Source organism: Sus scrofa, chromosome 4 (assembly GCF_054392235.1).
Source record: "Sus scrofa isolate SSC_HxYL_T2T_F1_AM1 chromosome 4, Sscrofa_HxYL_maternal_Yorkshire_Landrace_v2.0, whole genome shotgun sequence".
Classification (NCBI taxonomy): Eukaryota; Metazoa; Chordata; class Mammalia; order Artiodactyla; family Suidae; genus Sus; species Sus scrofa.
In genome coordinates, this window is record NC_139386.1 from 116486537 (window position 1) to 116509572 (window position 23036).

Here is a 23036-nt window from a genome sequence, read left to right on the forward strand (position 1 = left end):
AATGCTCAACATCGCTGATTATAAGAGAAATGCAAATCAAAACTACCATGAGATACCACCTCACACCAGTCAGAATGGCCATCATTAATAAATCCACAAATAACAAGTGCTGGAGGGGCTGTGGAGAAAAGGGAACCCTCCTGCACTGTTGGTGGGAATGTCAACTGGTACAGCCACTATGGAGAACAATTTGGAGATACCTTAGAAATCTATACATAGAACTTCCATATGACCCTGCAATCCCACTCTTGGGCATCTATCCGGACAAAGCTCTACTTAAAAGAGACACATGCACCCGCATGTTCATTGCAGCACTATTCACAATAGCCAGGACATGGAAACAATCCAAATGTCCATCGACAGAGGATTGGATTCGGAAGATGTGGTATATATACACGATGGAATACTACTCAGCCATAAAAAAGGATGACATCATGCCATTTGCAGCAACATGGATGGAACTAGAGAATCTCATCCTGAGTGAAATGAGCCAGAAAGACAAAGACAAATACCATATGATATCACTTATAACTGGAATCTAATATCCAGCACAAATGAACATCTCCTCAGAAAAGAAAATCATGGACTTGGAGAAGAGACTTGTGGTTGCCTGATGGGAGGGGGAGGGAGTGGGAGGGATCGGGAGCTTGGGCTTATCAGTCACAACCTAGAATAGATTTACAAGGAGATCCCGCTGAATAGCATTGAGACCTATGTCTAGATACTCATGTTGCAACAGAAGAAAGGGTGGGGGAAAAACTGTAATTGTAATGTATACATGTAAGGATAACCTGACCCCCTTGCTGTACAGTGGGAAAATAAAATTAAAAAAAAAAATATTCCAAGAGATAATAGCCGAAAATTTCCCTAACATGGGAAAGGAACCACTTACTCAAATCCAGGAGGCACAACGAGTACCATATAAAATAAACCCAAGGAGGAACACACCGAGACACATAATAATCAAACTGACCAAAATTAAAGACAAAGAGAAAATCTTGAAAGCAACTAGGGAAAAGAAACAAGTAACATACAAGGGAATCCCAATAAGGTTATCAGCAGATTTTTCAGCTGAAACTCTGCAGTCCAGAAGGGAGTGGCATGACATACTTAATGTGATGAAAGGAAAAAACCTCCAACCAAGAATACTCTACCCAGCAAGGCTCTCATTCAGATTTGAAGGAGAAATAAAAACCTTCTCAGATAAGCAAAAGCTGAGAGAATTCAGCAACACTAAACCAGCCTTAAAACAAATACTAAAGGAACTTCTCTAGGCAGGAAAGAAAAGATCAGCAACAGGAAACAAAAATTCCGCAAATGACAAGGCTCACCAGTAAAGGTATATATACAGTAAAGATACGAAATCATCCATGCACAATTATACCATCAAAATCAGAAATCATGAGAAGAGGCGGGTACAAATGCGGGACACCAGAAATGAACTTGCAATTAAGAAAACAACAACTTAAAACAATCTCATATACATATAGACTCCTACATCAAAACTTCAGAATAAGTGCAAACCAAAAATCTACAATTGATACACAAACAAGGAATCTCTGGAGAAGAAATATATCTCATAGTAACTAAGTGCATAATCCACCATGAAGGGGGTCATTTGACATCATTCTTGGAATGCTGAAGTCTTCTTAGATCTGATTCTGATTTCCTCTCCATCAAAGAACTTATGATAATTATAATTAAATAATGACACTGTACAATTAAATAATACAGTTTTACAATTGTATTATTAATAACCATTTCTCTCCATGGTACAATGGAAAGTCTATAATGTCTTGTTTATCACATCACCTAGAATGGTGTAATGCCTTTATTGAAGAATCAATGAGGAGTTCCCGTCGTGGCGCAGTGGTTAATGAATCCGACTAGGAACCATGAGGTTGCAGGTTCGGTCCCTGCCCTTGCTCAGTGGGTTAACGATCCGGCGTTGCCGTGAGCTGTGGTGTAGGTTGCAGATGCGGCTCGGATCCCACGTTGCTGTGGCTCTGGTGTAGGCCGGTGGCTACAGCTCCGATTGGACCCCTAGCCTGGGAACCTCCATATGCCGCGGGAGCAGCCCAAGAAATAGCAAAAAAAGACAAAAAAAAAAAAAAAAAAAGAATCAATGAGATGGAACAAATTGTGAGGACATATTTATATAGTTACAGTTTTTTAACCAACTTATGCATTTTATATTTTACTTCTTTTCAGAGGGTATATTATTTTTGTTATGCTTACCAGTTGTTATTCTTTTTACTATGCTATATAAAATATTTAATGGTATATAAGGCTTTCTTCTTTATAAATTTTAGTTGCATAATATAACAATTTAATATAATGCTAATTTTTAAAGAAAAATTGAAATGTAATAGATAAAACTAAGTAGTAAAGATGAAAGCCATAAAATTGGGATAAAGTATAGAATAAATTTCCTATTTGTCTCAGCATATTTTCCATTCCACTTCTCCAGTGGGAGTCACTTAATCTGTTTAAGATCCATGCTATAATAATCTGTGTGAATGTAACTGTGTGTAAATGTATGTATTTTATTCTGTAAAAAAAAAAAAGAAAAGAAAAAAAAGAAAAGAAAAAGAATGTTTCTAATACTTGCGGTATGAATAAAGAGCTTGTTTCGTAACATCTGAATTAAGAAGATTTACTATATTTTTTAAGTAATTAAAATTAGATTTTTTAAATGGTTAAGAATAATGTAACAAGTATAAACCAGTACATGAATCTTAAAAGTAAACAATTTAGCCAACTAACTTGACAAATGTCAGTGTTTAAAGAACCTTTTCGAAGAGAAATGTGTGATAATACTTAGTAGTAGTACAGTATATTTACTTCTACCATTAGTGCCATGCACTATTTTGAGTGCTTTACGTATATTAACTCAATTCTAAAAACACCTTATAAGGTGCATACTATTCCCTTTTCATAGATAAGAAAACTGAAGGCAGAAGGACCACGCAGTGAGCAAGTCGCAGAGATTACAACCCAAGCTGTCTGTCTATACAGGACAACATGGATGTCTCTCAGACCATAATGTTGAACAAAGCCAGAAATAAAAAAAGTCATGATTTCATGTATACCAAGTTCAAAATGAGGCAAAACTAAAATAAGTGTTAGAAGTTAGGACAGGAGTTCCTGCCACGACACAGTGAGTTAAGAATCTGACCATGGTGACTTGTTGCTGCAGAGCCACAGGTTTGATCCCTGGCCTGGCACAGTGGGTTAAAGGATCCAGCGCCACTGCAGCTGCAGCACAGATCGCACTTGTGGCTCATATTCAATCCCTAGCCCGGGAACTTCCATATGCCCTGGTACAGCCATTAAAAAAAAAAAAAAAAAAAGGTTAGCAATCAGGATAGTAGTTACCTGTGGGTAAGAGACAAAGGGTGCTGACTAGAAAGGATCATGAGGGGGCCTCTAAGATGCTGTTAATGTTCTGTTTCTTGACCTTGGTGAAATTAGATAGGTTATATTCACTTTGGAATGATTTAGTAAGTCATATAAACACAATTTATGCACTTTACAGTCAAATTCACCTTTAAAAAGAAGCAAATAAATAAAGGTACATAGTACTAAAGTCAAATTTTAACTTTTAAAAAACTCCAAAAATCTAGATTAAATGGCCACTGGGCTTAGATACCATCGATAGAGATGCTATAACCAGTATCCAGATCACATGGCCATTTAAAAACTTGCAAAAATTTAAAAAAACATGAAGTGTAAGACAGTATTCCCCATATGACAATGACACTCCTCTAAGCATCCCTTAAACTCATGAAAAATACACCTGTAAATCATACCATTTGACATACATTAAAATTTTAACCCTTTGGAGAATAACCTAGAAATTTTGAAATTCAGAGCTTAACAGAGGCTTAACAGTTACTCTGAAATTTAAGCCTTAAAATTTAAATCTTCTATATGCAGAGCACAATTTTATAGGGAAATCAAATTCTGCAAACCAAAAAGAAGAGACGTTACTTACGTCTACACCAAAAAGCAAATAGCATAACTTATAAAGACACTATTGAGTGTCTCACCTTTTATATCTCACTCCGGGATTCTCGTCCAGGGTAGCACATACCGTGACTATCTGATCAGCCATCGCCTCCATGATGGCATCTTTTCCATTTGCATTACTAGGGTCTGGACTGTAACAGTAGTAGAAAGCATCTGGTACATCAAGAGTATATACCTAAGTTAGGCCAAAAAAGAGACACTGTCAATGTAGAAACGTGATTTAAAAAAAAAAAAAACATACCAACATGTCAAGAAAAACACAGCTATTCCCTGAGATACTAAAAACAAACAAAAAAACTTGCACTAACCATGCTGTTTCCTGAAACAACCATGTCTTTACCTTAATCAAATCTCATTTTCTCTATCATCTTGATTTCATCCTTTCTTTTCTCACTCTCCTGCTTAGTCTACCTCTCTTCTTCAATTCTTGTTTCATATAAGATTGTACAGTTTTCTTTTCTCTACCTGTGCAGCACATGAAGGAATCTGAGAGAGTCAAACTAAAATAAAAATCTAATACCTGGCACAAAGAAATACAACAAAGACAAAACTGATCTATACATTTGACATACATTAAAATTTTAACCCTTTGGAGAATAACCTAGACATTTTGCAAAGTTTAAACATAAATATCTTCACTTCTCTAGCTTATAGTCATGTCTTAAAATACAGATATACGTCCTCAAAAGGCACAGCATTGTGCCAGACAAGTACTGATCTTATGATACATACAGTGAAACCTCACAGACATTTTTCACCTAACAAATGCATTCACTTACATACAAGGAACTGGATTAGAGATTTACTGTGTTATTCAAAGAATACAAAAGCAGCAGCTCTCTAATCGGACTTGAGGGTTGCCCATTAAACTAATTTTAACCTTGCCTTTTTTTTTTTTTTAAAAAAAAACAATGATATCCCCCTTAGCCTAGGCATTGAGTGTAGAAGTAGGTAATTAACATTATAGGTTAACTACTGAATTATGAATAAACTTGACTGTATTTCCTTGAATACAAAGTAATTTATTTCTCTGAACATAACCCATCACCAACAGCAATAGCCTAAACATGGACCAAGACTTAGTTGAAGTTAATCCACTTAATGTCTGTGCAGCTCAAACGCTTGGCAAGTACCCTACAGCTGGACTGGGGCTTTCTCCTAGCACACTATCCCACTGCAGTAGATAGTATCTGTTCAAAAGCATTTACTGACCCTCCTCTAGGGCCTCTCCCTATGAGACTATACTTTCCACTCGCTGCTATCAGGCTTTCTGTGGTCACTGGAATGTAAGTAGAAGGGATGTGTGCCACTTGCCCACGGAAGCTGTAAAAGCCATCACGTGGCTCCACCATTTCTCTTTTCCCTCTATGTCCCAGAATGAAGAGGATGTAGAAAAAAAGCGCCTGTCAAATCACAATGGAAATAATATGAATGAGAAATAAACTTTGTTGTTGTAATGCACTGAGATTTGAGGAGTTGTTATCACAGTTTAAATTATTCTAAGCTATTATCTAATATTCCAATGAACCATATAGAATTTACAAGCCGGTTTTCATTCTATATTCGTATTTCTTCCTTTTCCCTCTTTCACGTCCTCCTCTCCTGACTTTCCTTTTTTTTGTTTTTTTTTTGGTCTTTTTGCCACTTCTTGGGCTGCTCCGGCAGCATATGGAGGTTCCCAGGCTAGGGGTCCAATCGGAGCTGTAGCTGCCAGCCTATGCCACAGTCATAGCAATGAAGGATCCACGCCACATCTGCAACCTACACCACAGCTCATGGCAACGCCGGATCCTTAACCCACTGAGTGAAGCCAGGGATCGAACCTGAAACCTCATGGTTCCCAGTCAGATCTGTTTCCTCTGCACCACAATGGAAACTCCAAAAGTTTTTATTTCTTTGGAGGTATCTAACAAAGCACATACATAATCCTGATAGGGCTGTAAACCTTGACACACACAGGACTTAGTGGCAGATGTGAAATTTAAGCTCTACTTTCATTACTAATGACATGTTCCAATTTAGTACTCATATTCCTCCTTTCATCTGAAGAAATGTTTATTTGTAGATTTAAAATTCACCAAATACGTAACATATAAAACATCTCTAGAATACAAAACAAATAAACTCATAAAAATTCATCATGAACTAAAATTAAATGAAGTTTGGGTCTTCTGAGCATAAGCTGCCCATTCTCCTTGCTTGACCCTTGTAATAAACCTTTCTCTGCTCAAAAAAAAATTTTTTTAATAATAAGTAAATTAAAAAAAGAAAAATATAAAGTACCTGAGATTCAAGAGGAAGGAAGGAAATATTTATTTCTTTACATCTTCTTATTGACTTGGAGCAAGAAGCCTTAATTTTGTTAAAGAGACTATCAGGGCAAACTGAGAGGGAAAAAAAAATTAAAGCATGTAACTCCATCTAAATTTTCATTCTTTTGAATAAATCATTCCAACGTCCAAGAATATTTTTAATACATAATTATGGAGTTTCACAAAGGAGTTTACTATGAGGACACAAATGATATGTAGATATTGTTTCTCACTTTACAGAGCAAATGCATTCTAATCACAAGTCTGTAATAGAAATTCCACTGTCCCCATTCACATCCACCATAACCTGAGATATATTTCTTTAGCTGTCAACACAACAAACTTTAACTGTTAGGAGGGAAAATCAAGTTCAAACTGAGGACTTAATAAACTTTCATAGGACTTTGAAAACTTAAGAATTTATACTATTTTTCTAAATCTGCCACTATGTGTAGCCACTCCACACAAATTTTAAATTTTTCTTTGAATTACAGGAACTTCTCCACTGTCAGGAATTCTAAGCCTCTAAACTAATAAGTTCTGGACCACAGGGCCCATGTTGCCCCCCTTTTACCTAACTGCTTAGTTTCAATAGATCCAGGTTGGAGTCTCAATCCCTGACTCCACTGTCTTTTAATGTGATGTTCTTTAGTCTTGAGATTGCTAAAATTAGGAGGCTTCATATTCATTAAATTTTATCTATTCCACAAACATGAATTTCTAAATAATGTTACTTAAATGACAAATACTTCTGATATGCCATTTTTTAAAACTGCAAACTACTACCAACATGAGATAAATAATTTACAGGAGAAATAATATCCTACTTAAAATGATGGTTCTCACAACTTAGAGACCAAAACTTAAATAAATGACATTTTTATTGCTGCAGAATAAGATAAAACCTAAAACAGAATTGTATCTGTCTCTGGACTTCTCTGATTGTTTACCTGCTTTGTATTTGAATGTATTGCAGAGAAAAAGAAATATGATAGGTTTTTCCCTTATTTGCATAGATGGCAGCTTCTTTAGTGCTATTCCCAAAGGGTCTCATTTTTTTTTTTTATAATCAAATCCCAAGTTGAAACTTTGATATAAAGAAGAATTCCAGAGTTCCCATTGTGGCTCAGCAGGTTAAGAACCCAACTAATATCCACTAGGATGAGGGTTCAATCCCTGGCCTCACTCAGTGGGTTAAGCATCCAGCATTGCCACAAACTGCAGCATAGGTCACAGATGTGGTTTGGATCTGGTGTTACTGTGGCTGTAGTGTAAACCAGCAATTGCAGCTCTGATTCAACCCCTAGCCCAGGAACTTCCATTTGCTTCAGGTGCAGTCCTAAAAAGAAAAAAGAAAAAAAGAATTCTCCCTGTCATTGGCACAGAATCTGACGGACAGCCCTCTCCATCAACCCCTTCACCTGGTATACCAGCAAAAATGGCTCTTCTGAATCTAGTTTAGAATGATTTGATTTTCTATCTCATCAACATGAATTAGATAGATAGCATCTTATATTTTTAGATTCTTTCTAACCTAATTAGAGCAAACAATAAATAGAAAGTCACTAGTATTGAAAAAATATCATAAAATACTTCATGATTCATAGAATCTCAAACAATGAAGCCATAAACTTTTACTATGCTACTTACAGTCAGTGAAGTATATATACGCTGCTTTATATTTGTTCTCCGATTTGCTTCCAAAATCACGTAAAAAGCAGTCTACAGACTTAAAAAGGTTAGATGTTAATATACATTTTATCAATTTGTAATTTAAATATGCTAGCCTTTGAAATAACTAATAATATTTTACCTTGATCATCAAATAAAACCTTAACTGTCAAAATTTTAATTTATAAACTAGTTTTTTGAGATGCTATGTGGTCTAGTCAATTATAGCTAGAAACATAGTAAATAATAAGGTAAAACGTATGAACAGAGTGCTGTTTCGGTGGTGAGGAGATTAAGGAAAGAAAGGTCAAGAGAAGCTAAAGCAACACAGAAGACAAGACCACTGGAAGATAACAGACCAAGGAATTGAGAAGTCAACGAATGTGGAGTTCCCCTCGTGGCACAGCGGAAACGCATCCAACTAGGAAGCATGAGGGTGCAGGTTAGATCCTTGGCCTTGTTCAGTGGGTTAAGGATCTGGTGTTCCTGTGGTTGTGGTGTAGGCTGGCAGCTACAGCTCTGACTCGACCCCTAGCCTCGGAACCTCCATGTGCTGAGTGCGGCCCTAAAAAGAAAAAAAAAGGAAAAAGAAAAAGACAAGTCAATGTGTACTGGAAGTATTACCTCTACAGACAATAAAACCATTGAGACAATGACTGGACAAGTGTCAGAGCTCCTGACTGAGCAAGGAGCTAAAGCTGTCAAGGGGGATTAGAATGAAAGACCCACAAAGGTTAGAAGGCTGCAAGGAGGAGGAACAGCACATAGTAACGTCTTAGTAGTATTTGCCTCATACCACAGTCTGAAAGCAAAAATGAAGAAAAAAGAATTTCACTCTCCCTCCTCCATCTGTTTCTTTTTCTCCTCCTAGAACTAGTGTACTCCTGTTAGAGCTCATGAATCTATCCTGCAAGTCTCTTATCTTTCCTGCCATGATTTCCATGACTGTTTTTTGCTTTGAGATACTCCATTTTGATCTCACTATCAATTCAAATTTGCATAGCAATTATCCTCTTCTTCAATTAACTATTTAACTGAGAAAATACACTTCTGGGCTTTACAAAGTTTTTTATATGCCATACCAGACTCTTGAGTGTACTATTTTTCTGTTCAGGTTATCATCCTTCCCTCCAAGCCCCTATATCTTGCTAGACATGCGTTTTCTTCATTCTTACTAAACCTCTCTCTGGCCATATGACCCATTTAGACATGTGGTTGCTTTTCTCTGTCAGCTCACCTGAGGTTTAGGTTTAGCTGTTGGAGTAGCCTAAACAGAGGCAGTACCATAAGAGGAGGAAGGTAAAGAGGTTTCTCCTCCTGAGGGCTGTAGGTACAAAAGCAAACAAACCACCCAGCTGACCTTTCCCCTAGGTTCAGAGATGTCTTACAGCCAAACCCTTCCTAAAATCTGTCATTTTATGATCCTTGCCTGGGAACTCTCTCGGATGCTGGTCTCCAGGTACTCACCCAGCCCCTAAGGGAGGAAATCTCACACCAAGTTTCTCTATAAGCACGCAAGCAACCCCAGGCCTCACTTACACCTACAGGCCTAGAGGACCCAAGAGGTAATGGGACAGGAACAGAAACTGAAGTTGATTACAGGAGAAAAAGGAGTCACAGTCAGGTACCATTTTCTCTGAATCCGTTACTGATACACAATTTTGCATGCTGCTTTTGTCACAACATTAAAAATAAACATTTCCATAGAGCATTAAATTTTTCTAGATTTTCTAGATTTTCAGTGGCCACATGGTCTTTCATAGTATTTTTTGTTAATGTTAAGAACTTATTTTGATTTCTTTTAAATTTATGCCATATAGCAAAGTAATTCAGTTACGTGTGTATACACATTCTTATAATCTTTCCCACTATGGTTTATCACAGGATATTGAATATAGTTTCCTGAACTATACATAAGGACCTTGTTTATCCATTCTATATATAATAGTTCGCACCTGCTAATTCCAAACTCCCAATCCATCTCTCCCTCACCCTGCCTCCACCTTGGCAACCACAAGTCTGCTCTCTATGTCTGTGAGTCTGTTTGTTTTGTAGATAAGTTCATTTGTGTCATATTTTAGATTCCACATATTATCTAGGAATTTAGTTTTATCATTTATTTGATTATTTCTTTACAATAAACTCCAATATACAGAACTTTTAAAGGTTTTTGATATGGCAAAGTATTTTCCAAAAAGGCTATATTAATCTATACTCCCAATAGCAGTATATAGTAGTTTCTGCTCCATTACCCATTGACAATGGATGTTGATGCTAGAATATGATAATATGGATAAAATAAATATATAAATACACACATACTTCTTTTAATCCCTCTGCCAATTTAGTAGGTGAAAATGTTGCTTTTTTAATTTTATTTTTTCTGATCATGAATTTTATTTTATGGAATTATACTATGGGTAAGATACGTCATTAAAATTCACCAGCAGCCAATATGTAGAGACTACACAGTAAATGTCTGAGTTGTTCCCTACTGTCTGCTAGAGCTAGAAGAAATGAATTGCAAAGTTAACATTTCTAGGTAAGAATCAGCTAAAGGATGCATTCAAAAGCACATTCTCAGGAATTACAGAGAATAAAAGTGTCTCAGATTTAATAGGGCTCTAAAAGTTTGGGTTTTAAATATGAATTAAATCGTGGTTAGATCATAAACTAAAGAAATTCCTTTGCCATAAAAATAAACATATATGCATATATACATACATACATGTGTGAGTACACATACATATATGTACACTCCAGGGAAGTTACTAAATAAATGAAAGATTAATCCAAGACTATTTCTTCTACATACATGTCCATCCTCCTAAAAATTATGGTTGAATAGAAACTGCACAAGCAACAAATTATTGAAAGAAACTATTACTTATATAATTAAATTCTGCTTTCATAGAATTTAAAGAAAGGAATCTTTTCACTTACATATTCTCTCTGAGAAGAATGCAAATGAAACCATTTTCTAACACAGAAAGAATTCCCTAAGCAAATAGCTTTCTTAGTTTTATTTTTCTAATAAAGGACATTTTATTACTTTGCATTTTCTAAGAGCAAATCATGTCAATGGTAAAAATACTGAAGAATGTATTTTTTACATACAGATGGCCAACAGGCACATGAAAAGATGCTCAGCACTGCTAATTATTAGAGAAATGAAAATCAAAACTACAATGAGGCCCTATCTCACACCAGTCAGAACAGCCATCATTAAAAAATCCACAAATAACAAATGTTGGAGAGTGTATGGAAAAAAAGGAAACCCTCCTACATTGTTGGTGGTAATGTAAACTGGTGCAGCCACTATGGAAAACAGAACGGAGAGTCCTTAAAAAACTAAAAATAGAATTGCCATATGATCCAGCAATCCCACTCCTGGGCCTATATCCAGACAAAACTATAATTCAAAAAGATATGTGCACCCCTATGTTCACAGCAGCACTATTCACAACAGCCAAGACATGGAAACAACCCAAATGTCAGTCAACAGTTGAATCGATAAAGAAGATTTGGAACATATATGTGATGGGATATTACTCAGTCATAAAAAAGAGTGAAAAAGGAGTTCCCGTCATGGCGCAGTGGTTAACGAATCCGACTAGGAACCATGAGGTTGCGGGTTTGGTCCCTGCCCTTGCTCAGTGGGTTAACGATCCGGTGTTGCCGTGAGCTGTGGTGTAGGTTGCAGACGCGGCTCGGATCCCACGTTGCTGTGGCTCTGGCGTAGGCGGGTGGCTACAGCTCCGATTGGACCCCTAGCCTGGGAACCTCCATATGCCATGGGAGCGGCCCAAGAAATAGCAAAAAGACAAAAAAAAAAAAAAAAAAAAAAGTGAAATAATGGCATTTGCAACAACATGGATGGACCTAGAGATTACCATACTAAGCAACCTAAGTTAGAGAAAGAAAGATAGAAACCATATGACATCACTTATATGTAGAATTGAAAATAAGACACGAATGAACTCTTTATGAAACAGAAACAGATTCACAGACATAGAGAACAGACTTGTAGTTGCCAAGCAGAAAGGTGTCAGGGAGGGGTGGACTGGGAGTTTGGGATTAGCAGATGCAAATGGCTAAACAAAAAGGTCCTAGTGTATAGCACAGGGAACTATATTCAACATCCTGTGGGAAACCATAATGGAAAAGAATATGAAAATGAATGCATATATTTATATATATAAATAACTGAATCACTCTGCTCTACAGCAGAAATGAACACACTGTAAGTCAAGTCTTCTTAATAAAATAAATTTTTAAAAACAAAAAAGAATGTACTTCAAAAAATTCAAAATACTCACCTTTGATGTTGGAGTGATAAAATAAAGAGCTTTCATTTGTCTGACAGGTTCTCGATTCTTGTAAATATTTTCCACAACTAATAACAGAAAAAGTCATTTTATATAACCACTTGAAATAATTTTTAAATGAACTTTACTATAATTCTTATTTATAAGAAGAGGAAAACATAATTATATATCCTGGGTTTAACATTTTGTTTTCATTTGAAAAATTAATCCTTAAAATGTGTCTTCCCTAAACTCTGGGCTAAGTGGTTATCATGAGAAAAAAAATAAAGCAATTATTTGATAGTTAGATCTACAAACATAAGCAATCAACATGCCATGAAGAAATGAAGAAAAAGTAGGAGTTCCCATCATGGTGCAGCAGAAAAGAATCCGACTAGGAACCATGAGGTTGCAGGTTCAATCCCTGGCCTCGCTCAGTGGGTAAAGGATCCAGCATTGCCATGAGCTGTGGTGTACATCACAGACAGGGCTCGGACCTGGCATTGCTGTGGCTGTGACATAGGCCAGCAACTGTAGCTCTGATTAGATCCCTAGCCTGGGAACCTCCATATGCCACAGGTGCAGCCCTAAAAACCAAAAAAAAAAAAAAAAAGTATTTAAAATGTGTATTTCTTTTAAAAATATTCTACTATAATAAATAGAAAATAGGGTATCAGAAATCAGGGTAGGAGTTCCCTTTGTGGCTCAGTGGTTTAGGACCCAACATAGTCTCACGATCCCTGGCCTCACTCAGTGGGTTAAGTAATGTGGTGGTGCCACAAGCTGCTGTAGGTCACAGATGCAGCTCCAATTTGAGCCCTAGTCCGAAACTTTCACATGCTGCGAGTGTGGTCAAAAAAGGGAAAGAAAAAAAAAAAAAAGAAAGAAAGAAATCAGGGTAACCATCTGTTAAACTTCATAACAACTCTACATGTATTTTACAAAGGAGGAAACTGAGGCTTAAAAAAATTAGGTAACTTATCCAAGTTACACAGTAAGAAAGAGACAGAATTCCAACCCACATCTGTCCATCTCCAGAATCTTAAGTTTTTTAACTGCTATATTATTCTTTAAATAAACTGCCAGAGTTCCCGTCGTGGCTCAGCAGTAATGAACCCAACCAGTATCCATAAGGATGCGGGTTTGATCCCTGGCCTTGTTCAGCGGGTAAGGATCTGGCTTTGCCGTGAGCTGTGGTGCAGTTCTCAGATGTGGCTCAGATCCCACGTTGCTGTGGCTGTGGTAGGCCAGCAGCTGTAACTCTGATTCATCTCCTAGCCCAGGAACTTCCATGTGCTGAGGGTGCAACCCTAAAAGACAAAATAAATAAATAAACTGCCAATTAACTTTTTCTTTTAAAACCACAAATTAATATTTATAAAGCATTTTTCAACAATGAAATATCACCATAATTTACTCAATTATATTTTTATTGTTGAAAGTTTATAAAATACCTAATATAAAACAGTGAATTTAAAACTGCTGAATTCTAAATTGTCAAATTAATTATTAAGACTGTGTTAAACTAATTCTAAGTATCATTCTACAAATCAAGAGAACTATCTTAAGATTCATGCTGGCAAAGAGCCTACAAAGAATTAAAAACACTAATCTGACATGCAAGGAAGGCTACTGCTGGACTTCTCCTTTATTTATTTATTTTTTGCTTTTTAGGGCCGCACTCTCCGCAGCATACGGAAGTCCCCAGGCTAGGGGCTGAATCAGAGCTACAGCTGACCTACACCATAGCTCATAGCAAGGCTGGATCCCTGACGACTGAGTAAGGCCAGGGATTGAACCTGCATTTGTTTCCACTAGGCCAAAACGGGAACTCTGTAGACTTCTCTTTTAAATACGATGATTTATTCTCTCATTCATAAATTTATACTAGTAAAGGCTAAGTTCACCATAGCTTCTGTTAGATAGGGTACCTTATAAGATTTCCAAAGAAGTATTTAATTTTATTTTTATCTCCACTCCCAACAATTGTAATTTTACCTTTAAATGATTGTAGTGAAATCTGTGTTAACTTACTTTTATTGCTTAATGTCCCCAAAAAAGTGTCTCACAGTCTTCTTATGCCATACATATTTTATGTGAATAATGTATATGTTAAAATATGGTAATGTGGAGTTCCTGTTGTGGCTCAGTGGGTTACAAACCTGACCAGTATCCATGAGGATGTGAGTTCGATCCCTGGCCTCGTTCAATGGATTAAGGATCTCAGTGTTACCACAAGCTGCAGTGTAGGTCACAGATGCAGCTCGGATCCTGCACTGTGGCTGTGGTATAGGCCAAAAGCTGTAGCTTTGATCTGACCCCTAGCCTAGGAACTTCCATATGCCGCAGCTGCTGTGGTAAAGGAAAAAGCAAAAAAAGCAAAAGAAAATATTGTAATATGATTTAGAAAACAGACTTTTAATTATTTTGAAATGTTGGCGTTCCCGTCGTGGCGCAGTGGTTAACGAATCCGACTAGGAACCATGAGGTTGCGGGTTCGGGCCCTGCCCTTGCTCAGTGGGTTAACAATCCGGCGTTGCCGTGAGCTGTGGTGTAGGTTGCAGAAGCGGCTCGGATCCCGCGTTGCTGTGGCTCTGGCGTAGGCCGGTGGCTACAGCTCCGATTGGACCCCTAGCCTGGGAACCTCCATATGCCGCAGGGGCGGCCCAAGAAATAGCAACAACAACAACAACAACAAAACAAGACAAAAGACAAAAAAAAAAAAAAAACAAAAAACAAAACAAATTGGGGCTTTAACATCTGTCTTTGAAGTGTTGTTATAAAGATCAAATTTAAATAAATGAGTTAAAGGATGATGAGTTATGGATGATAATGTGATTATGAATGTCACAAGACACTGGTATTCCCCCTCACAATGAAGAGAAATTAAAATCTCATTAACACAATCCTTGGGAGTTCCTGTTGTGGCACAGCAGAAATGAATCTGACTAGGATCCATGAGAACACAGGTTCGATTCCTGGCTTCGCTCAGTGGGTTAAGCATCTAGCGTTGCCTTGAGCTGTGTGGTGTAGGCCAGCGTCTACAGCTCTGACTTGACCCCTGGCCTGGGAACCTCCACATGCGACAGGTGTGGCCCTAAGAAAGCAAAAACAACAACAACAAAAAAGCAACAATTGCCTAGTGGAAGACAACAACTTGTGGCAGTGTGATTTTTTTTTTCATAATCCCACACTAAAGCTGATTTAAATTTACAGTTAACTGCCTCATTTCTAGATAGTAAAGAGAAATGTAAAAGTCAGTATTATATACTTATAAATATGTACAAAAGTTGATTTTATGATATAAATCTTACTATCTATTTAAAAACAATATACGAAAACCACAAACAATCAAAATATCAAGGTAAATCTAGTGCAAAGTACAAAACTCTGACAAACACCTAAGAGTAAAAAATATCAAGAACCGGAGTTCCCGTCGTGGCGCAGTGGTTAACGAATCCGACTAGGAATCATGAGGTTGCGGGTTCGGGCCCTGCCCTTGCTCAGTGGGTTAACGATCCGGCGTTGCCGTGAGCTGTGGTGTAGGTTGCAGATGCGGCTCGGATCCCGCGTTGCTGTGGCTCTGGCGTAGGCTGGTGGCTACAGCTCCGATTGGACCCCTAGCCTGGGAACCTCCATATGCCGCAGGAGCGGCCCAAGAAATAGCAAAAAGACAAAAAAAAAAAAAAAAAAAAAAGAACCAACTCAACAAGGCAACTGACTTAGTGTTGGTTGGGGTGCTTACTTATATATGGGTCAGCTGAGGGAAAAAAAAGCCCTGACTTACAGAGGTTATACTGAAGATTCACAGAGAAAAGACTACCCAGTGTAATTATTATGCCTAGAGTTACTAAAAAAAATAAATAAATTTAAACATAACCTTGTGAGAAACACAACTACTAACTAAAATTTACTACTATTTCAAACTCTCTCAATCATTATAAAAAGAGTTTTTCATGATAAGTATTTATAACACTTACCAGTTATACCCTCTGCTAGAAGATCTGTCATTTTGCAACATGATGCCAAAAGCTTAGTGGTAAATTCATCCAGAAGCATTATCTTAAAATGAACATAAATCAACAGTATAAGCATTTGACTGCCAAGAATTCACAAGACAGAATTTAATCCCTCAAACCTATTCAAACTTAATAACTTTTTATAACATAAAATTAAAATGTAACCACAGTAAGCAAAATTATCTCAACTCATCAATTAACTTGCATGACTCAGAAACTTACTTTGTCAATATATGTACATATAAATTATACATAAGTGAGCAAATGGAAATTTTTTTTTTTTCCACGCCGTGAGCCACGCCTGCGAACTACGCCACAGCTCACGGTAATGCCGGATCGTTAACCCACTGAGCAAGGGCAGGGATCGAACCTGCAACCTCATGGTTCCTAGTCAGATTCGTTAACCACTGCGCCACGACGGGAACTCCAAATATTTTCATTTTGAAGCAGAAAATTTGTTCAATTTAAATGTACCTTATGGAGTTCCTGTCATGGCTCAGTGGTTAACAAACCCAACTAGTATCCATGAGGACACGGTTTTGATCTCTGGCCTCTTTCAGTGGGTTAAGGATCCAGCCGTGAGCTGTGGTGTAGGTCGCAAATGTGGCTCGGATCCTGAGTTGCTATGGCTGTGATGTAGGCTGGCAGCTACAGCTCCGATTCGACCCCTAGCCTGGGTATCTCCGTATGCCACGGGTACGGCCCTAAAAAGACACACAAACAAACAAACAAACAAATAAATAAATGTACCTTACATCAAACATCAAATTTTCTTAAAATTAGAAAATGCCACTTGTAGAATAATAATTGTTCTAGGCGCTATTTTAAGTATTTTACATGGATTATTAATTCATTTAATATTTATAATTACTCTGAGACCCCCGCTTTGCAGACAAGGAAACAGCACAAAGACAGCAAGTAAGTTACCGAGAAGCCATGCTAAGAGATGGTGAGGCTAGGATTTAAATGCAAACAGTATGATTCTAGACCCTATACTCTTACAGAAGTATAATTAAAATATATATGCTTTAGCCTTAGGTAAATTCTATGCAAATAAACAAATTATACCTTCCATTCGTCTTCTTTCTTACAGTCATCAAACACTGTTGCCTTTATCTCTGCAAAGAAAAAGAGAATTATTTAGGAATCTTATTCAACAGAATAACTACTGAAAAGATCCAAGATGGCTAGGGAACTATCAACTGGAATTGCTCAGCTACATAAAAAGCACATACACTTGTTAAACTCTAAGTAAAAACCCACTTCTCTTATGGTACCTTTAAACTAATATATTTTTTAACTTTTGAGAATAAAAATATAAGTAAGGTTAATATATTTAAGTATATAAACACATCTTGAGAAGATTTCTGAAAGTATTATCTGACTCGGTTTTTCCTATTCTACTTAAATCCTAAGTAAACAAGATGAAAACAAAAACCCATAGGAAAATCCCTAACTACTCCATTGATAAATTACATCTGACAATCAAAACTAGATAAGTAATTTTCTTCCTGATTGACTACATTATAATTTTCAAAAATGTGTCACAGCATTAGGATACAAATATTCATAATTTATTTATAATCAATAAATATTATTAATATGTTCCTTGCAATGACCTTCAAAATTAATCTAAATTAAATATTTTAAGTTAGTAAATAAAATACACAAAGGCAAGTCTCACAAATACCTGTTATTCTACTTTGGAACATGAAAATTTCCCACATTTAATGTTTTATTAATTTGCAATTAATTTTGAAAACTGCAGTAATATATGTAATACATAAAATACAACTAAATATAAATTACAGTAATTCTTCTGTCTCATTAATTCTTGATAGTGAGATTTTTTATAATTTCTTTAAACTATTTCTATTTCTTCTTTTATATTTGTTTAAGTTAACACTTTTGGAAATATACCATCAGATTTTTGGTATCATGTTAAGAAAAGACATGTCCAAGCAGAGGGTATATTTAATAAGGATTAATGATACTCATCATAAGAATGGTGATCTGAAAGGTTTTACTGTGATGAGAAGATATCAAAGTGTTAATTAAGATATATTAGTTAATGGGCTTATATATATCTGCTGGGAAGATTAGAATGTTATATGAGATTTATGGCAAAAGCCTGAAGTATTTAACCATAATTTAGGCCTAAAGCAGTGGTTTCTGGTATTCCACAGGCACAGGAAGGATTTTCCTCAAGTAGTGCTGAGGCACTGAAACATTATGGGATGTCCCTTTCTAAGTTTGCTTTATTTCTGCACACCTAAAACAAGCTGAAAATTAAAGACATTTCACTTGACTTTGCCAAATTTGTGTCTTTCTCTTTTTAACACCTTAGAAATTGCACTGTCCTATAGGGCAGACACTAGTCATGTGTGGCTGAAATGCAGCTAGCCAGAAGTGGATGTCCTACAAATACAAAATACATACCAGGAGTTCCTGTCCTGGCGCAGTGGTTGAGGAATCCGACTAGGAACCATGAGGTTGCGGGTTCGGTCCCTGCCCTTGCTCAGTGGGTTAACGATCCGGCGTTGCCGTGAGCTGTGGTGTAGGTTGCAGAAGCGGCTCGGATCCCGCGTTGCTGTGGCTCTGGTGTAGGCCGGTGGCTACAGCTCCGATTCGACCCCTAGCCTGGGAACCTCCATATGCCGCGGGAGCGGCCCAAGAAATAGCAACAACAACAACAACAAAAAGACAAAAAAAAAAAGAAAAACAAAATACATACCAGATTTCAAAGACTTGGTACAAAAAGAGAAATTTAAAATTCATTTTTTATGTTGATTACCTGTTTAAATGATAACATTTTGGATATACTGGGTTAAACAAAATATATATTTAAAAATTAATTTCATCTCTTTTTACTTTATTTAAAAAAAAATGTGGCTACCAGAAAATTTTAAGTTACATACATGGCTTATATTTTATTTCTACGAGATAGCACTGCCTTAGAATCTGAGGATACCAAGTCAGTCAGTGTTAGCATCTCAAAAATAAATGATAAAGAGATAACTAGTTTTGTGGATAGAGATTAGTGGTTATAGGTAAAACATGTTTGGAGGGGAATCAAAGGAAATCATAACAACTAATATTATAGAACTAAAAAGGTATTTCCTTTAACTATTAATGAAAATTATTTGACCTTATAATATCCACTTCTCTAGCATCCTATAGATATATCCCAAAACTCAATTCTCTTACTTTTGCTCTGCTTGCTCTATCCTCTTCCTCAGAGACCACATTCATCATCCAAGTTTCATCTATCAGTACAATCCTTCAATTTTCCAACTTCACTGAGATATAACTGACATATAACACGCTTTAACTCTAAAGTATATGTGTTGATCTGATACACATATTATTGCAATACAATCACCACTGTACTGTTAGTGAACACTTCCATCAACTCACATAAATAACTACTTCTTTTCTGGAGTAAGAACATTTAAGATCTACTCTCTTAGCACCTTTTTTTTGGGGGGGGGGTCGTTTTAGGGCCGCACCTGCGACACATGGAAATTCCCAGGCTAGGAGTTGAATGGGAGCTGCAGCTGCCAGCCTATGCCACAGACACAGCCACATGGGATCCGAGCTGCATCTGTGATCTATACCACAGCCTACAGCAACAATGGATCCTCAACTCACTGAGAGAGGCCAGGGATCGAACCCACAATCCTCGTGGACACCAGTAGGGTTCTTAACCCGCTGAGCCATGACGGGAACTCCCACAACTTTGAATTATACAGTACAGTGCTACTATCCGTAATCGCGACGCTGTGCATGAGATGCCCAGAACCTGCCCATCTTCTAACGGGAAGTCTGTCCTCTTTAACCAACTTCCCCCATTTCCCCTAACCCCTAGCAGTGCTTCAATGTCCAAAAATCCTCTTCTCTCCTAGGACTTCATTCAATCACACAATACAGGTTTAAGCACCAATGTGTCTCAAATTGAGATTAAATACCCTAAGAACTGCTCTAGACTTCTCCATTTCTATGAGTTCTACTGTTGTTTTCTTAGTCATAGTCTTTGGCTATTTCCTCCCTCTCCCATTTCCTATCATTGGGCAGCACTGATTGCTCTACCTGGTGACCGCACTGTCACCAGCACTGCCTTGATTTACCTATCCCTGAACTACTGCAACAGTCTCCTACCTGGATTTCCTGCTCTCCACCTCCAATCCCTTCACCTTTTCCAATCCATTGTTTGCACTGCTGTCAGAGTCATCCATTTGTTCTATCAATATCCACCTCAAAACTCTCTCAAATGCTTACTGTTACCTATAGAATAAAACCTAGACTCTACCATCCGATATCCTTCATCAACTGGCCTCTACCTAATCTCTAAATTAGTCCTGCATCAGTCCAAACGCTACCTGATTAATGACCTACTAATACCAATCACCCTCTCTTTGCTCCTTCTGTTTCTCCAATACATAAAAGGAAATGTGTTTAAAACTGTAATGCCGGAGTTCCCGTGGTGGCGCAGTGGTTAACGAATTCGACTAGGAATCATGAGGTTGCGGGTTCGGTCCCTGCCCTTGCTCAGTGGGTTAACGATCCGGCGTTGCCGTGAGCTGTGGTGTAGGTTGCAGAAGCGGCTCGGATCCCGCGTTGCTGTGGCTCTGGCATAGGCCAGTGGCTACAGCTCCGATTCGACCCCTAGCCTGGGAACCTCCATATGCCGTGGGAGCGGCCCAAGAAATAGCAACAACAACAACAACAAAAAAAAAAGACAAAAAGACAAAAAAAAAAAAGAAAGAGTAAAACTGTAATGCCAAAGAGGATATGAAAACAGTGAAGGGGAAAATGAAAGGAGAACCAACAAAGAAGGATGCAGCAGCATCAAGGCTGAAATGTACTTGCACAACTATCTTAAATCAGAGAGAAGCTATTAAGAAACCTAATAATGACAATGCAGGAAAAACTCATTTGTATGGAAAATAGGAAAGGAATGGGTAAGAATCTTTATAAACGTAATCCCAGAGGTCTGGGGTAGAGGCAAAAGTAATACCTATTACTAGTTGAGTAAAAACAGACTGAATTGTGCCTGGGAAATACCACTTAAGGCTTTCAAAGTTCACTGTTTAAAAACTGGATAAGGAGTTCCCCTGTGACAGAGAAGGTTAAGGATCCGGCTCATAGTGCAGGTTCACTTCCTGGCCTGAGAAGTTCCACTTGCCACAGGTTTGGCCAAAAAAAAAAAAAATTTACAAAAGTACAACATACAAAAACAGGACTATGTGTTGCCATTGTGGCTCAGAAGATTAAAGACCTGATGTTGTCTCTATAAGGATGCGGGCTCGAACCCTGGCCTTGCTCAGTAGGTTAAGGATCCAGTGTTGTTGTGGCTGTGGCTCTGATTCCACCCCTAGCCTGGAAACTTCCATATGCCACAGGTGTGGCCATAAAAAGAAGGAAAGAAAAAAAAAAAAAAAAAAAAAAAAACGAAAAACAAAACTGAGGACTACTATAAGACCACGTGAACATATACCAAGGCAAATGGTAAATTATTCCTAGGTAGAAATCTAACAAGTTCTATATCTATTCTTCAGGAAAATACAATTTAAGAGTCTGAAGGGTTCCTCTCTTAAACACAAGGATGTAAAGACAAAAAGCCACCACTGTAAAACTGCCTGATGGCAACATTAAGTCAAATAGTAGTTCTTCTGGGGGAGAGGGTGGAATTTGGCCTGGCAGAGGTTATGGGGTGCTTGGGAACGTTCCATACCTCAATCTACGTGATAGTTACATGGGTAAAAATTCACCCAGCTGTACACTTAGCGTTAGTGCACTTTACCGTTATACTTACTGAAATCGAAAACTTTAGGATCAAGAAAATGACTTCCTTTCAGCACTGTTCTAATACAGACCCCAAACTGCTGAGGATGACTATTTGAGGAAGGAAAAAAATATTTCATCTTTAATGGTTTCCGACTGCTTGAGAATGTCTAAACAATTAAGCTCCAACCTACCTATTAGTCTTTGTCCCTCTATTTCTTGCAGCAAGTATTCTGTACTCAGAAAAGGGAATTATCCCCTCTTCCATAAATATCATATATTTTCATACCTTCGAGTTTTGGCTCAGATTTCCCCATCTGGTAAAATCCTCCTACCTTTCAATGTTACCTCCTCTTTTGAATCCTCCCTGATTTACTCCCAGAGAGGAAATAATTACTTTTTCTTCCTTCTCCCATGAAACTTCTTTTTTTTTCCTTCCTCTTCTTAGGGCTGCAACTGTGGCATATGAAGGTTCCCAGACTAGGGGTCAAATTGGAGCTGCAGCTGCCAGCCTACACCACAGCCACAGCAAAATGGGATGCAAACTGTGTATGGACCTATGCCACAGCTCAGAGCAATACTGGATCCTTTAACCCACTGAGCAAGGCCAGGGATCGAACTCAAATCATCATGGATCCTAGTTGGATTCTTCTTCTTTCGTCTTTTTAGGGCCACATTCGAGGCATCTGGAAGTTCCCAGGCTAGGAGTCTAATTGGAGCTACAACTGTCAGCCTACACCACAGCTCACGGCAACACCAGATCCTTAACCCATTGATCGAGGCCAGAGTTCAAACCCACAACCTCATGGTTCCTAGTCGGATTCACTTCCACTGCACCACGATGGGAACTCCCTAGTTGGATTCTTTTTTTTTTTTTTTTTTTTTTTTGTCTTTTTGCCATTTCTTGGGCC

At 37.6% G+C, this 23036-nt stretch overlaps 1 protein-coding gene across 1 annotated transcript in view; it reads right to left on the reverse strand.

Annotated features, from left to right (window-relative positions):
* STXBP3 (syntaxin binding protein 3) overlaps positions 1–23036 on the reverse strand; it is a 62224-nt gene that overhangs the window by 35167 nt on the left and 4021 nt on the right. Inside the window, exons 2-7 of the mRNA XM_021090106.2 lie at positions 17410–17459; positions 16303–16384; positions 12335–12411; positions 7995–8073; positions 6316–6416; positions 4053–4207 (exon numbers count right to left, since the gene is read on the reverse strand). Of these exons, the coding sequence (XP_020945765.1) occupies positions 4053–4207; positions 6316–6416; positions 7995–8073; positions 12335–12411; positions 16303–16384; positions 17410–17459 (544 nt within the window). The remainder of the gene's footprint in view (positions 1–4052; positions 4208–6315; positions 6417–7994; positions 8074–12334; positions 12412–16302; positions 16385–17409; positions 17460–23036) is intronic.